Below are 14,578 nucleotides of genomic sequence, written 5' to 3' on the forward strand. Positions count from 1 at the left end.
TTACACTAACATGTTCCAGGATTAGACTCGGGAACAGCATGTCCACTCACGAGTCAAAGGGGCAGGTCGAATCAAACGGAATAATTTACGGATGGAGCTACAAGTATCACATCGCTCTTATGGGCAGCTGAAAACAAAAAGGACTGTTATCTATGCTGTGATGAGATGAACCTTTGATCAAAGTCAACGGAGACCTTGCATAAGCGGAAATGATCGCCATAAGATACCAAGTTGACAAGATAGATAGATCAAATCGTCTAGTCTTCATCTTTAACATAGATAGTAGAACATAATTATAAATATGAAGCCTAGATCACACATATCATAGTCTATTATCAACTCATCAACTCGTCTCATCTTCCCAAGTCACAATATCGCAACAATGGTTTCCAAGCTCGCTCTCGCTCTTTTCTTTGGCAACGCCCTTGCTGGCCTTGCCGGACGAGCTCTTCCTCCTCGTTGTGCCGTTGCCGACCCTACTCCCCAGCAGGTCGAGCACGCCGAGAACTTGAAGAAAATTGAGTCTGTCTCCAAGGTTGCTGCCGCTTCTATCGTCGTTGACACCTACTTCCACGTTGTCTCCTCATCTTCGTCCAAGTACATCTCAAAAGCCAAGCTCCAGGCTCAGCTGAAGGCTCTCAACGACGCTTACAGCCCCAATGGTATCACCTTCAACCTCATCGACACTACCTTTACCACCAACTCCAACTGGGGTGCTGGCAACGGTGAACTTGCTATGAAGCGACAGCTTCGTCAGGGTGATTACAAGACCCTCAACCTTTACTTCACCGATATCGCCAAGCTTGGAGGCCAGGAGGCTCTTGGTTACTGTTACTTCCCCGAGCCCAACATCTCAACCGGCTCTCAGAAGTTCATCCTCGACGGTTGCGTCATCGTCGCTGAGACAGTTCCTGGTGGCACTGCTGCTCCTTACAACTTGGGAGGTACTGCCGTCCACGAGGTTGGTCATTGGTTCAACCTTTTCCATACCTTCCAGGATGGTTGCAACGGCGGTGACCTCGTTGCCGATACCCCTGCCCAGGCCCGCAAGACAGATGGATGCCCTGCTCGCATGGATACCTGCCCTAACCAGCCTGGTGATGACCCTATCCACAACTACATGGATTACTCCGACGAGTATGTATTCCCCACTCAAATCATTTTGAATGTAATACTAATACAAATGACAGTGTTTGCTACGAGGAGTTCACCCCTGGACAGGAGACCCGCATGCACTCTGCCTGGACTGCCTACCGAAAATAGATGGATGATGACGAAACGATATTTCTTGTATATAATTCTTGATGATAGTGATTATGAAGCATATATGAACATTTCGATAAGCAACTCAGTTTGGCGCCCATATTATTTGATTCAATCTTGGCCCTAAATCCGCCCATTACATTGTTTTAATTTTTCTCTTTGTCTGTTAAGAACAAAGGATAAGAGTATCTACTATATTCTAACAGATAATTTTATTAGCTATAAGCTATAGCCCTTACCGAATATAGACGAACCTAGTTACACGGTAGTAAATTATTACAAACAATAGTTAACCCATCATGAGAAATACTGTCACTCTAATGCAAGTGTCTGGAAAAATATAATTCAGGCAAGATAATCACTTGTAGTAACTAGGCGAGCTTCGCAGAAGTCCCTTAATACTTAAACATCTAGAAGAAGATAATTAGCACTCTTAATACCATGTTATCTATTAACACTCGAGAAAGGATCAGAGTGTCTGACTCGGATCGTCCACACTCTATTGGGTCTATTGCACTTAAAATATAGACTTCGATATAATTGTCAGATGAGAAGGACCCTTGTAGTTGAACCAAGACCGCATACGATTACAACCATTTTAACAAGCATAGTATGAGTACCATCTTGCAATTAGGATTTTTCCTGTTCTAACAATCGGCTACGCATTTGCTCCACCGTCAATCGCCCAGGTTGCCCCAGTAACATAGCTTGAAGATGGACTGAGAAGGAAGAGCACTACATTCGCAACCTCGGACGACTTGCCAAGCCTTCCTAATGGAACGTCCGGAGCCGTTCCTTCACCTCCATGTTCCTGATTCTTCTGGAGCATAGGCGTATCAATCGGGCCCCTAGGTAACTGAGTGTGAGCACGACATCTTCCTGATAAGGGGGGCATCTTACGGCGTCACGATATTCGCACGGATCCCTCGCTTGCCTGCTTCTATTGCAACACTCTTGACTAAGCCAATTCCGGCGTGCTTGCTGGCACTGTATATGCTCCCGTTTGAAAATCCGCGCTGGCCGTACATGCTAGACACATGCACAAAGGTACCTGGCTCCTCTAAGAAACCAGGCTTCATTACTTCTGCCAGCACATTAAAGACGCCTCGAACATTGACATCCATGACAAAGTCATACTGCTCGTTGTCAACTTGCCAGATCTGTTCATGGCCCAGTCTCCGTCCTGCTGTTCCTGCAACGTTGGCACAACCATCGATTTTGCCAAACCTATCTTTGGCTTGTTGGAAAAATGCCTCGACAGATTCTCGGTCGGTAATATCAACTCTTTGGGTAAATGTCCTGCTGTGGTGGTTGTGCCCGAGAGAGTTGAGAAAGTTCGATAGTCCTTCCTGACTGATGTCACAAACCGCTACCTGTGCACCCGCGTCGAGCAGAGCTGACGTGGTTGCCAGGCCGATGCCCGAAGCACCACCGGTTATGAGGTATGTTTTCCCATGGACAGAGGTCATGTTTATTAATAATTGTGCCATACTGGTGTGTAATAGTCGATTATTGTTATGAGATGTTGAGACTGGGTTGATTAGGCTCTGTGATATTATTTCGGTGTATCTCCCTTAAATAATCCTTAAAAGTAGTTTCCACTTAATGACCCCCCCAACCTTATGCAACCTGCTGACAAGACCTGGAAACCGCCGGGGTCTTAGAGCCCCCATATGTTAATATAGGTAATTTGTTCCTCAATGTCAGAAGCGTGCCATAGTTGAACATCTGATTTGTGAAGAAGTGGACAGATTAGTAATAGAATTTGGTATGGTCGGCGAGAAGTGAGAGCAGATGCTGACTTCGTCCCGCAACACGCTGGGTGAGCTGGCCAAGTTGTTTAAAAGAGACCCCAGAGGCTCATTCTTATTGTAAAATAAAGCTCGCTATGCCGACATAATGGTATATACCTGGTTGCGCACGATGAGCATTACGCATTCACAGAACAAATGGGAGCATCTGGCTAGTTGGCATAATGGTGCTTTTGGCAAGTTGCACGATGCGTTGCAGGCACTTTTGTAGGTCAAGTAGATAGTTTATTGAAGGGAAACATGCAATGAAACGTGCATAAGTACAAGCGCTGTGCAAACTCATCAATAGGTTATATGTATACTGCTCTGCCGTCTAGTTTGTGCTCGTGACAAGATCAGTCGCGACGCTCTGCTTCATTCCACTAAACTTTGACCACTGGACCCTTGTCTCATCCCAATAGATCGCCGAGGTCGGTATGCTCCATGATTAGGGATAAGGAAGCTCCTATTATCTCGACAACATGGTCATGTTATTTAAATATACCTCGGTGGACTGGGAAGTTACTACAGTTTCCTCTGACAGAAAGACTATAGTGCACTTGGTTGATTCAAATGCAAGAAACTCAGTTGGTGGAGTTGCCAGTAGCGAGGTTATGGCGGAAGAACTGAGTAAACTTGTCAAAGGGGATGATCTCAGTTCGGTCGTACAAGTCTGTGTGGCTAGCCTGGGGAACCCAGAAGAGCTCCTTGGGTTCAGAAGCAGCGCGGTAGGCGTCGACGCTGAACTCGCGGGAATGGGAGATGTCACCGGAGACGATGAGGAGAGGACGAGGAGCGATTTGCTCCATGTTGTGGAAGGGGTAGAAGTTGAAGAACTTGATGTTGGTGGCGAGGGTTCGGTGGGTGGTCATGTTGACCATCCAGCCGGCAGCAGTGTACTCGCCACGGTAGGTGCGGTAGAAGTCGTAGAACTCAGCGCTGACGGCATCAGTGTCCTCGGTGAGCTCGAGGGGGCTACCAATGGAGATGGCCTCGGGTTCGCCATCAACGGCAGCCCATCGGGCCATAGAAGCGTTGGCAAGGATCTCCATGCGGGTTTCGAGGTCCTGAGCGTTGTTGAGACCGTCACGGTTGACTGCACCCATGTCGTACATTGAGGAGGTGGCTATGGCCTTGATTCGGGTATCGATCTTGGCGGCGTTGATGACATAACCACCGCTACCGCAGATACCCAGGGCTCCGATCCGCTGACGATCGACAAATTCGTAGGTGCCAAGATGGTCGACGGCGGCGCTGTAGGCCTCGGTGTACATGTCGAGGGAGACGAGGTTGTGAAGACCGTCGCTGAGACCGAAGAAGGGGAGATCGAGGGTCAGGGTGACGAAGCCCTGCTCTGCAAGCTTCTGAGCGTACAGGTTGGCGCTCTGCTCCTTGGTGGCACCCATGGGGTGACCGACGACAATGGCAGGCTGGCTGGTGGTGGTGCTTAGGTTGCTAGCAAGGAAGAGGTTACCGGCGATGGAGTTGTTATACTTGGTGTTGAAGGTAATGGGCTGGAGCTTGACGGATTCGCTGCGGTAGAAGTTGTCGGCGCCGAAAGACATGTTCTGGGCAGCAACAGAACTGACAGAGGCCAGGGTGGCCAGGGTGGCCATGGCATAGTTGAGAGTGGACTTCATTGCGAGAGAGGTGAGAGGGAGAAGATGAGGATGAGGATGGTTAGTGATAAGGGTATAAATCTTTGAGGGCGAAGATCATTGACTATATATCCTTTGTTCAATATGTCGACCAGATCCTGGCAGTTTCATCACCTGCATCTGGAAATTACATCACAACCGTCGATTAATCAGACCGCGCGTTCTCGCTGTCGTTGTCATGAGGCTTAGACATGCCAAGATCCCCTTGATGGGACAATTTACCCGAGGATCTGACCGATAACTATACCATGCCTTTTTGCTCTGTGTTTGAGCCTGGGGTCCTGACTTGTCTCTTAGTGCCTGACTCGGAGGCTTGCAGAAGGTCTTCCAGTTGTCTAAACTTGATTCGCGATTTTTTTACTTGATGGTAAAGTTCCATGAAAATCACATGTCCTGTCTCAGTTCCCATATGAAGAACTTGCTAACGAGGCTTGGCTCTATTATTGGTTTATTCATTTCTATTCCTCTATCGCTGGGAGTGCAGGGGAGGTGCTATTAGACTATCAGCGGGTTGCATTAGCGCCGGAAGCTTATTTTCTTAGCTAATAGAAAATTGTACAGATCTACATCTCGACGTCATTCAATTGACTTTTTAATATGCTCGCCATATCAATTAATGCCTTGCCCTTGATTAATGATAGTCAGTATAAAAGCTAACGTTATCAAGTATTTCGCCGATAGGTCGTTGCAATACAGACCTTGAATGCGTCCTTCATCCATCCGGATATCTCACAAATCGCATGTCGTCATTCGTCCTTTGGACATTGGCAATATTTTTCAGATCAAATCTCCCGGAGCTTCTGCAGGAAGGTGTTATTGTCCGTAGAGAACTCCTTGATCATAGTGGTGGCGGGCATAACTCCGCATTCCAAACCGCCCTCAACTCCGCATGTGTATGCACAACTCCACAGAGTACCATAACCATGAGAGTCCAGAGACTGCTGACTCAGCTCTTTAGTCGTCTTATATCCAAGTGAACCAGTTAGAAAGAAGTATCTTTGTGGCCCCCCTACCCAATTTCACGAGTTGACACGACAGTTGGTATGGCTAAAGGCGGAGTACGAAGTATTTGTCCGCATACGATCGACACATGCGGCGGAGTGGGTCAACCACGTCTTTATAAAGCCTGGCAACTCGAGACTTGATTCCGAATTCTACCCTCGCGTCACTTGGAGCATCTCAAGTATCTTGAACGATAATACCTGCTCCATCAAAGCCAGTAAAAGCAAACAGCGACCATGTCCACCGCACCGACCAAAAGCACTGCGATCTACGGCAATGAAGTCGGTAAAGCTGTCCTTTACGACCTTCCAGCTCCCCAGCCCGAAGACGATGAAATCCTTATTAGAGTCTTGTACTCAGGTGTCAATCTATCTGATGTGCGAACCCTTGAGCTCTTTGGTTTCACGAACTACGTCCTTGGCAATGAATTCTGTGGTGAGGTCCTCGAGACTCCGAGTCTAGCCGCCACATCCTTCAAAGCTGGTGACATCGTCGCCGGCCTTGTGACCGCCGGGAAGGATCGGCCAACGCGCTATGGTGCACACCAAGAATACATCGCTATTCCGCCATCTTGGGCTTCCAAGGTGCCTGATAACGTGCCACCGCATGCAGCTGCCGCCCTTACTATCGTGGTGCAAACTGCAAATGATGCACTCTATAACCGACTCCGCTTACCCCTGCCTCTAAGCGTAGCTACTCCCGAGGAGCGTGCCAACGCCTAGGAGCTAGAGGGAACCTTGGTTATCTGGGGTGGCGCTACAGGTGTCGGTATGGCTGCTATCCAGCTCGCCCGAGCCAGTCGCATTCCTTCGATTGTTGTTATAGCATCCGCTAAGCGACACGACTGGCTCAAGTCCCTAGGTGCAACTCAGTGTTTCGACTATCACGATGAGGACGTCGCCGATCAGGTCAAGTCAGCTTTGAAAGGAACCAAGGGCACAATTTGGGGATTTGACGCGCTTGGGTCCTTTGCCGATCCGAATTCGCAGGATCTACTCGCAAGCGTTATTCCTGAACATAATAACGTAAGCTTGGTAACAGTCTTAGTGACTCCACAAGAGGGATTCCACCCCACTATGGCCGGTCGCCAATTTGACATAGAATTTGATATGCCAGATGGGACTAAGATCACTTTTACAAAAGATATGGTCGCTGCCGAAAGAATGTCGAGAGCGTTAGGCTGGGTTGTTGAGAATTATGGGACTGAGTACATACCAACTCCTGTCCGCGTATTCGATGGTACAGGCAAGGAGGCAATCGATGGGCTTTACAGGATGAAAGAGATGAGTCACTTTGGCAGGACGGTGTTGAAGCACCCCCTGAAGTGAAGTTGTTATACAGGGTAGCTTCAGTTCAACAGTTCTGATTATCTTGATGAACATTTCGATAAGCAAGTTAATTTGCTGCTGATTGGATTTAATCTTCGCCTTCTCCCGTCTATGCCCCTATTTGTATTATTCTCCTTTTCTTTTAAAGATAAATAGTGAGGGCTTTTACCAACATAAATGACTTTATTAATCTTGGTAGGAGCTTTCCAAGTAACATTATTATCATTAGCACAAGAAGTATTCCTTTACCGCCTACTTATTATAAAATATATTAACTAAGCAGAAACGTTTCGCCAATAGATGCTTTTATGTTGTATTCATATATTTTCTGAGAAGTCAAATTACTCTAGGACTAATGACAGTATAAAATGCATCAGATTAGACATTTAAGAGGGAGCTTTACACCGATTAAGCTCACGATGGAGACTGCAATATAGAAGATTACCGAAACTAGTATGTAGCAGTTAAAGAGATGAAATTCTACCTAGATGTTTTGTCCAGCATAATAGAGCCTTCAGAGTTACTACGCTATGTAAAACTCAAACAAACGACGCACTTTGCTGTAAGAAGATAACTACTCTAGACTGGCATGCCTTTTTGAAGGTTGCTCATCTTCTTGACATCGTAGTCCTTCCAGAAGAGAACGGAGATCCAAGTGAGGGCCAAGAGCGAGGTAGAGGATATGAAAATCACACTGTGAGTGTCCAGGTAAGCATGATTGATGGCTTCTCTCGCAGGACTTCCAATTGGATAAGATGACTGGACATCCAGACTGCCGTAGATTTCATTGAGTCTCCCAAGCTCACTTGTAGGTAGGTACTCAGACAACTTCTTTTTGAACATGCTGGCCCAGATGGCAGTGGCAATTGCTGATCCAGCACCCTTGCCAACATCGATGATGACAGACTCCAATGCCAGAAGTGCTGGCGTATGTTCTTGCGAGACAGCCATAAGAGTCATTTGCTCAATGGGATACATGGTACCACCACCAAAGGCGATAAGGATTTTGCAAACAATCATTAGCCCGATGGGAGTAAATCCAGGCTTGAAAGCAATCATCATACCTTGGCCAAGAATGAAGAATGGAATACCAAGTACCAAGGTGTATATCTTTACCCTTCCGTAGTAGCGCATCATGAAGCCGAGGACTATCGTCCAGAAAGATGAACCGACGTAGTAGATGCTGTTGATATAGGTGGCAGCGGTGATGGATTGGTCAAAGACCACAATGAGCATTGAGTAAATATAGGCTGAGCAGATGAACTCGGAGGTATAGAGTGTTGCCGCCATTATATTGGTCTAGACAACAGTTCGATTTTTTAGCAACTGTGACGAGAGGAATGTGACAGGCGCAAGATACATTTCGTACAGGATAAAGGTTATGATCAGCAGAGGACCAAATACCAGAAAGCAGATGATCAAGGGCGAACCCCAACCATCGTCTTGGTAAGAATAGATACTTAGCGACAGGAGAAGCAGGCTCAGGCCGGCAGCAAGAATGAGCAGTCCAACGATGTCAAGCTCTTTGAAATAAAAGATGATGCGCTCAGCGATAGTCTTGCCATGCTCCGTTCGCTTAATCAAGCCGGCTTGCCTTGCCTTCTTATCGAAGCGGAACATCAGAGCAAGCACAGGAGCACAAAAGATCGGAATGATGATGCACCACACTCCAAATCCCCACCTATATCCAAGGATTGTCAAGATTCGGTCTGCAGTAGGTCCATATGCCCAAGTCGAGATAAGTGATGGTGACCAAACGATGCCAAAGAGAAGAGCTCGGTTTCGAATAGGAGCGGAGTCGGAAATAAAGATAACAAGGCTGAATTGAATGCCATAGTAGCCGACATAGTAGAATACTTGAGCGGCACAGTAGGTTTCGACATTGTTACAGCCAGCCTTCATAATTGCACCAAGGACGGTGAATAAGACCATGAGTGAAAGGCTCTGGGGCCGGCCCCAAACGTCAAGCAGCTTGGCATACGGAAGTCTGAAGATACCGCTGGCAATATTGGCAACGACATCGGTTGTCGCAGTCAGGGCGTGTTTTTTGTAGTCGCTGACGACGTAAGGGGTAAGGACTCTGAAGATACTGTTGGAGAATCCGAGTGCGAAGACCAGTAGCCAGATACTAGATGCTGGATTAGGTTACTTTGCTTCTGTGAGTGGGAGTGACAGTCACTTACAAGATATGCGACAGGATCTGATCATTTTGAGTCATTACCTGCTGCAATGCGCCGGGTATCTCTTTCTCGTCTTTCTGGACGCCATCTTCCGAAGAGGCGATATTAACTCGGGAATCGAGGACGGCTTCGTTTATATCCGGGGCAGAGCTTTTTTCGAGGTTCTTATCCCGAAGCTGTGGGATAACAATGCCATTGGTGTCGGCCATTTCGTACGATATTGATGACTAGCAGGCGCAGAGGAAGAAATGGGATGCTTGTGGGAGCAGAGGGCTTATGTGGGTGATTGATTGATAAGGGGGATACTAGAGATCTTATAGATAATTGAAATCGTCTTTTACAGGGTACTGCCGAGATCAATCTAGTTAAATCACTCAGATAGAAGCCAATGAGAGACCAAGAGGAGGAAAGATTTCTTCACGGAAGCGCACTTGTGGATCTGATAAGGGGAAGTCATCAATCAAAGAAATGGTCTAGGCACCATCTGATAACCTAAATCACCCGATGTGTGGACATAACCCGGTAAGAGTTTTCGTCAGAAAGGAACGTGTGGGGTCCTGTGGCGTGTATATTTCACTGTCATAGATTGCGGATGGTAGAGTGCTTGTATCATGGCATGTTGTCAGTTACATCCGTGACTTGGTATTGCTATTTCCAGAAGCATGCTCTATTCTAGGCCATGGTAGATCGTTTTCTTGTACATTCACGCTTCCGTATGAAGCTCTAACACAGACAACAAACAAGACACCATGTGAGATTTTAAGAACTACAGCCCGAGATCGAATATCATGGGCACTACTAACATAGGACCTTTGGGTTTTCACAATTTCTGTGTTTTCATTATCAATAGATTCGGATCATAAGTAGAAAACGGGATGGCACCGGTGTCTACATATTAATATTATTCTCGTACTCTGGGATATGGACACGAAATTGGATACTGCAATATCCGAGACCCTCGACATTAGACGTTCTTGGCCAGTACCAACCTTCCCGATATCCCCGTTCGGTGTTAATACCCACCAGACTTTAATAGACAAAACCTTCCTTACTTCCCCGCTATCCTCCGATTGCTCACCATCGTCGGAGATCCAGTAGTTCAAGATGTCCGAATTAATCCGCAAAAACAAAGTCAAACACTCCGGAGCTTCCTGCAGCAAGTCAGTTAAAGCCAGTGGCTTGTAAACTCGGGAAAATCGACGTAGTCAACCATGATGTATTACCCGCAAGCTAAGTCAGTCCTGAGAAACAACGCCAACGTTGTCGATTAAATTATCCCAAAAAACCTTTGTACTGTTAGCTGAAGTTTATACAGTACAGCTAGCAGGTACACTTACCCAATCGATAGAGTTTTCATCAAGCCAATTGACACTTGAGTCCCAGTTTTGGCACGGTGCATGGGCTTCGTTACTGTTGAGTATGGATATTTGTTCCCTATATGCGTGAGATTCTACCCTTGAATGAAAGGGTATGTACTTACTGTATCTTTTGGATTTCAGGATAAGCCCGTTTACAGACAGGACTAGAGCTCTGCAGTGACCTAATTCGAATAACGGCATTATCAAATACTGTTTGATAAGAACCTATGGTATCCTCTTGTCCATATCTGTCAATCAGACAAGCTGCCAAAGCAACCACTCCCTGCAGCGCATTGAAACTCGTCATGCCGTTTACGAGCCACCGGTATGGTCGAAGCGTGGGAAGATCACACATTTTTTCATATGTCTCCAACAGCGCTATGCTTGATTCGAGATATTTCTTTCTACTACCAAGGAGAAATTGGGGGGACTGAGAATGATAGAAAGGCCGGTGAATCAGGAGATAAAGCTGGTAAGCATATGTCTCTAGTATGCACCAATATGCAAAACCGGCCGTATCGAGGAAGCTTGGGTATCCAGAAGGTATATAAGCGGTCGCCCAATGATGCTGTTCAACTCCGATTATAGTATCAAAGTTTTTCATAGTAGCTTCGTCATATGAAGAGCTATTAGAAAGTCGGGAGCATATCTGAGTTGACAACTCAAACAGGCGAAGTTTGAACTTGGTTAGTGACATACTGTTTGGATATGTTGATGGCTCCTTAACTGTATCCACATGTATATCGGTATCATCAACTTCTGCGGGCATAGTAAAAGGAAACGAAAGGAGAAAAGAGGGATCGACATCGCGGAAAAGAATACCTTGGTAGGTGTAAAGCATTCTAATGCCAGCCCAGCATCGCCAACGCCTCTGCTGCTCAACGCAGTTCTGGTTCGAGTGATTGACATTGCATCGCAAGACAATACCCATGTTAAGAGCAATACCCAGAAATATCCAAGCACGATCCACTCCTTCACTATGGCATATTCCATACGTCATGACCAACAGAGCTTCTAGTGTGTTGAGATCATATCGAACCATGAACCGAGATTCTGAGAGGCAAGCAAGTGCAGCGCTACGAAGGTGGCGAGACAAGGAGAGTATGTCGCAAGACTCAATACCAGACCGCGTTAGGTGGAATTCCATCAGTACTGGATCGCCAGATTCTAATGTTTGAACAGCCAAGGAGCAAAGAGTGAAGAGTAACGCTAGCCAAGACAGTGACGCTTGCGTTGGGTGCCGGGTGAACTCGGCATATTGTTGCTGAAAGGTAGGCCCGTGGAGGATGTGAAACAGTGGAGCTTGGTATGTAAAGTATCTCGAGACCAAGAACTCGCGGGTAGTACTAGACGGCAAAAGGTCCAGTAGTTCACTCATGGACCTTTTCGGCCCAAAAGCGAAAGAAGCAAAGGGGTCAGCTTCTTGTCCGATAGCGGGGCTATCACGGCCGGAAGCTGGTCGCTGAAGAACCGCGTTCCAAGATGCGATGGAGGAAGGAGGATCGACTTGTGGAGAGTGTGCCTGACTAGTACTACTTGGAGGTTGTTCAAGCGTTGGTGTCGCTGACCGACCGTCATCTGCTGTATTCGCTATTGACACAGTTACCTGTGGTTCATGTTGACGACTAGGAGAACCATAGTAGACAGACTCTGATACATCTTCTGCAATGGTGGCTTTGTTGATAGCTGCATCTCGTACTCGCCGAAAGGTGCATCTAGATGCACATTCTCGCCGTATGCAAGAGGAGCATGGTTGTTGTCGATCGCATCGGAGTTTGCTGATTCTGCATGGGTCGCAGCTTAGCGTTCTCCGAGGCCGTTTGTGAGGGACGCCTTTGCGTGCAGAAGGTAATTTCGGTGTGGGAGTTTGGGGGTCACCTGGCATAGTAGGCAGTCTCGGATGTTGGATATGATCGGAAAAGGAACGGGGATTTCAACTGAGGAACGGCGTTCGTCTTGGTTTATGGAAAACAATATCCATGATCGGGGAAGATGTCGGACATATCGGACTGCAGATCTTTATGATGGCGCTAGATTGAATTCCACTAGCACGGATTTGCCTCGTCCGAGACTCACATGTGCATTTTTAAGTTTCGGGGCTTGCCGCTAGAAGGAATGGACTAGCCTAAGATATTGGATATGTCGGAAAAGGCAACAACTATATACTGAATTCATGCCTGATCTCATCATGCCGATAATTAAGAAACAAAAGTGAGGTTGAGTAACTATCATCGAGTTTGAAAACCCAAACTAATACACAGCTAAAGGACTTTGCCATCCACATTCCAAAACTTTCACAGAAATCGCACATATCAGTCCAGCAGCGTAGCAGCATGTAGTAAAAGTGATCAATCCCCAGTAGTCTTCGTGACAGCGGGAAAGTATTTCTCCAGCAATCGGTATCCCTGTAAGAGTTCTAGACAAGTTAGTGATGAATATTTTTGAGTCATATTCCAGATTTCAGAGAATCAAATGACATACCCGAGACTCACAACTGTATAAGCTGTTGCATAGTACCGTCCATAGTTTTCTGTATCGCACAGCTGTCCTATGCAGACAGGAGTGAGACTGATACCACTACCGCTGAAGAATCCGAAGGCACAGCTGTATATGACTAGTACTGGTACGCTTCCTGACGCTGGTAGCCAGAGACAAACATTAGATAGGAGACAGAGGCCCGTGGTGAGAATAAGAACGTTGAAGCGGCCTAGACGATCTGCAAAATATCCGGGAAGAATGCGACCAAAGAACGACCCCGCGTTCATGATGGCAAGAAGCTGATAAGATAGCTTTGATGATACTCCATGGGCCAGAGCGTATGAAGGAATGTATGAGATGGGAATAAAGATGCCCCATTCAATAAAGAATACTGCTAATGTTGTGAGTAAAAATGGAATGTTGCGGAATATCCGAAGATCCGGAAGAATGTTCTCTCTCGAAAATGGTTTCGTAGGTAGACGAGAAGTGATCGTGATACAGGCGATTCCGAGGCAGACCAACCATACAAGGGCAATGACCCGAGTTGCCCAGGCAAACCCAACCTTGTCAAGAAGGTTTTCTAGCACGAGGGGAACCAAGATCCCATCAATTGCTCCACCACTGGCTGCAATCCCTGTTGCGATACCTCGTTTTTGGTAGAAAAAATGACTGATAGCCCCTATAGCTGGTGTAAAGACTAGAGAAGTTCCTAGCCCGTTGCAAAAACCAAAAACCAAAAGGAAGTGCCAGTATTCGACACAGAATCCAATGCTAAGCATGGCTACCAGGATGAAGACTGATCCAAGAAATATCAATATTCGAGGCCCTCGTGCGTCGAATATTGGGCCGATGAATATCCCAAAGAAGAATGTGAGAAAGGTGTATACGCTAAAGATCCAGCCAATCCTCCCGGTGTGGTAGCCTTGTAATTGGTGGGTTTCCAAATAAGCTTGAAAGGAGCCTAAGGAATTGACCAGACCCAGACTTGGAAGGAGTCCCATGAAGCTGCCAAAGACACATAGCCAGGCTGCTAGACCACCCTCTGGATAAATACCATTGTCGGCATCTCGTGTTGTAGGAGATATCCCCTCTGCACAAGGCTTGTGATTCTGTTGTTGAGTTGCCGTATCGCCCGAGCTCGAGCGAAAAGAATCTGTGGTAGATTCCCCCTTGTTTCTGAGCGCCATGTGGCTCAATTATTCTTTCGAAACGAATATTAAAACGGAAGTATTGAATCTAAGGCTACCATCTCAAGGTTCTATTGTTATTTCAATGCTAGCATAGTACTTTTAAATGGTTCTGAACCTTTCTACTTCAAATACAAGATAGTTCTCACGGGAGCTGTGATACTGAACATCGGAGAAGTTGTCGGAGAAGTTCGGGATTAAACCGGGCATACCTCTTGGCGGCTCTAGCTCATCACCAGATGACGAATGCATCAGACACTCTTACTCGCTTTGCTCGCTGTAAACTACGAGTGACAGTGAAGTTAATGCTACAAAGCCGAGTATTTAATTCCAG

The 14,578-nt window shown here is 46.6% G+C and overlaps 8 protein-coding genes across 8 annotated transcripts; 3 read left to right on the plus strand and 5 right to left on the minus strand.

Moving 5' to 3' along the window:
• Window positions 1-382: 382 nt before the first annotated feature.
• FSST1_002798 (zinc metalloprotease) lies at window positions 383-1,263 on the plus strand (the record flags this gene model as incomplete). The annotated part of the gene is made up of 2 exons (XM_083228820.1): window positions 383-1,137; window positions 1,191-1,263. The coding sequence occupies 2 exons, from the start codon at window positions 383-385 to the stop codon at window positions 1,261-1,263; spliced, it is 828 nt and encodes a 275-aa protein (XP_083086228.1).
• Window positions 1,264-1,921: 658 nt separating this feature from the next.
• Window positions 1,922-2,732, minus strand: FSST1_002799 (oxidoreductase; the record flags this gene model as incomplete). The annotated part of the gene is made up of 2 exons (XM_083228822.1): window positions 1,922-2,111; window positions 2,164-2,732. 2 exons carry the CDS (start codon window positions 2,730-2,732, stop codon window positions 1,922-1,924), a joined length of 759 nt encoding a protein of 252 aa, XP_083086229.1.
• A 905-nt stretch (window positions 2,733-3,637) lies between these two features.
• On the minus strand, window positions 3,638-4,618 carry FSST1_002800 (Alpha/Beta hydrolase protein; the record flags this gene model as incomplete). Its single annotated transcript, XM_083228823.1, has 1 exon — window positions 3,638-4,618. One exon carries the CDS (start codon window positions 4,616-4,618, stop codon window positions 3,638-3,640), a length of 981 nt encoding a protein of 326 aa, XP_083086230.1.
• Window positions 4,619-5,949: 1,331 nt separating this feature from the next.
• FSST1_002801 (uncharacterized protein) lies at window positions 5,950-6,435 on the plus strand (the record flags this gene model as incomplete). The annotated part of the gene is made up of 1 exon (XM_083228824.1): window positions 5,950-6,435. The coding sequence occupies one exon, from the start codon at window positions 5,950-5,952 to the stop codon at window positions 6,433-6,435; it is 486 nt and encodes a 161-aa protein (XP_083086231.1).
• A 48-nt stretch (window positions 6,436-6,483) lies between these two features.
• FSST1_002802 (uncharacterized protein) lies at window positions 6,484-7,041 on the plus strand (the record flags this gene model as incomplete). Its single annotated transcript, XM_083228825.1, has 1 exon — window positions 6,484-7,041. The coding sequence occupies one exon, from the start codon at window positions 6,484-6,486 to the stop codon at window positions 7,039-7,041; it is 558 nt and encodes a 185-aa protein (XP_083086232.1).
• Window positions 7,042-7,620: 579 nt separating this feature from the next.
• On the minus strand, window positions 7,621-9,430 carry FSST1_002803 (siderophore iron transporter-like protein mirB; the record flags this gene model as incomplete). The annotated part of the gene is made up of 3 exons (XM_083228826.1): window positions 7,621-8,340; window positions 8,446-9,169; window positions 9,225-9,430. 3 exons carry the CDS (start codon window positions 9,428-9,430, stop codon window positions 7,621-7,623), a joined length of 1,650 nt encoding a protein of 549 aa, XP_083086233.1.
• Window positions 9,431-10,456: 1,026 nt separating this feature from the next.
• FSST1_002804 (uncharacterized protein) lies at window positions 10,457-12,464 on the minus strand (the record flags this gene model as incomplete). Its single annotated transcript, XM_083223764.1, has 3 exons — window positions 10,457-10,507; window positions 10,559-10,655; window positions 10,702-12,464. 3 exons carry the CDS (start codon window positions 12,462-12,464, stop codon window positions 10,457-10,459), a joined length of 1,911 nt encoding a protein of 636 aa, XP_083086234.1.
• A 365-nt stretch (window positions 12,465-12,829) lies between these two features.
• Window positions 12,830-14,244, minus strand: FSST1_002805 (major facilitator superfamily domain-containing protein; the record flags this gene model as incomplete). Its single annotated transcript, XM_083228827.1, has 2 exons — window positions 12,830-12,995; window positions 13,061-14,244. The coding sequence occupies 2 exons, from the start codon at window positions 14,242-14,244 to the stop codon at window positions 12,830-12,832; spliced, it is 1,350 nt and encodes a 449-aa protein (XP_083086235.1).
• Window positions 14,245-14,578: the final 334 nt, after the last annotated feature.

Source organism: Fusarium sambucinum, chromosome I, assembly GCF_050947815.1.
Source record: "Fusarium sambucinum isolate potato_lamoka chromosome I, whole genome shotgun sequence".
In the NCBI taxonomy this organism is placed as follows: Eukaryota; Fungi; Ascomycota; class Sordariomycetes; order Hypocreales; family Nectriaceae; genus Fusarium; species Fusarium sambucinum.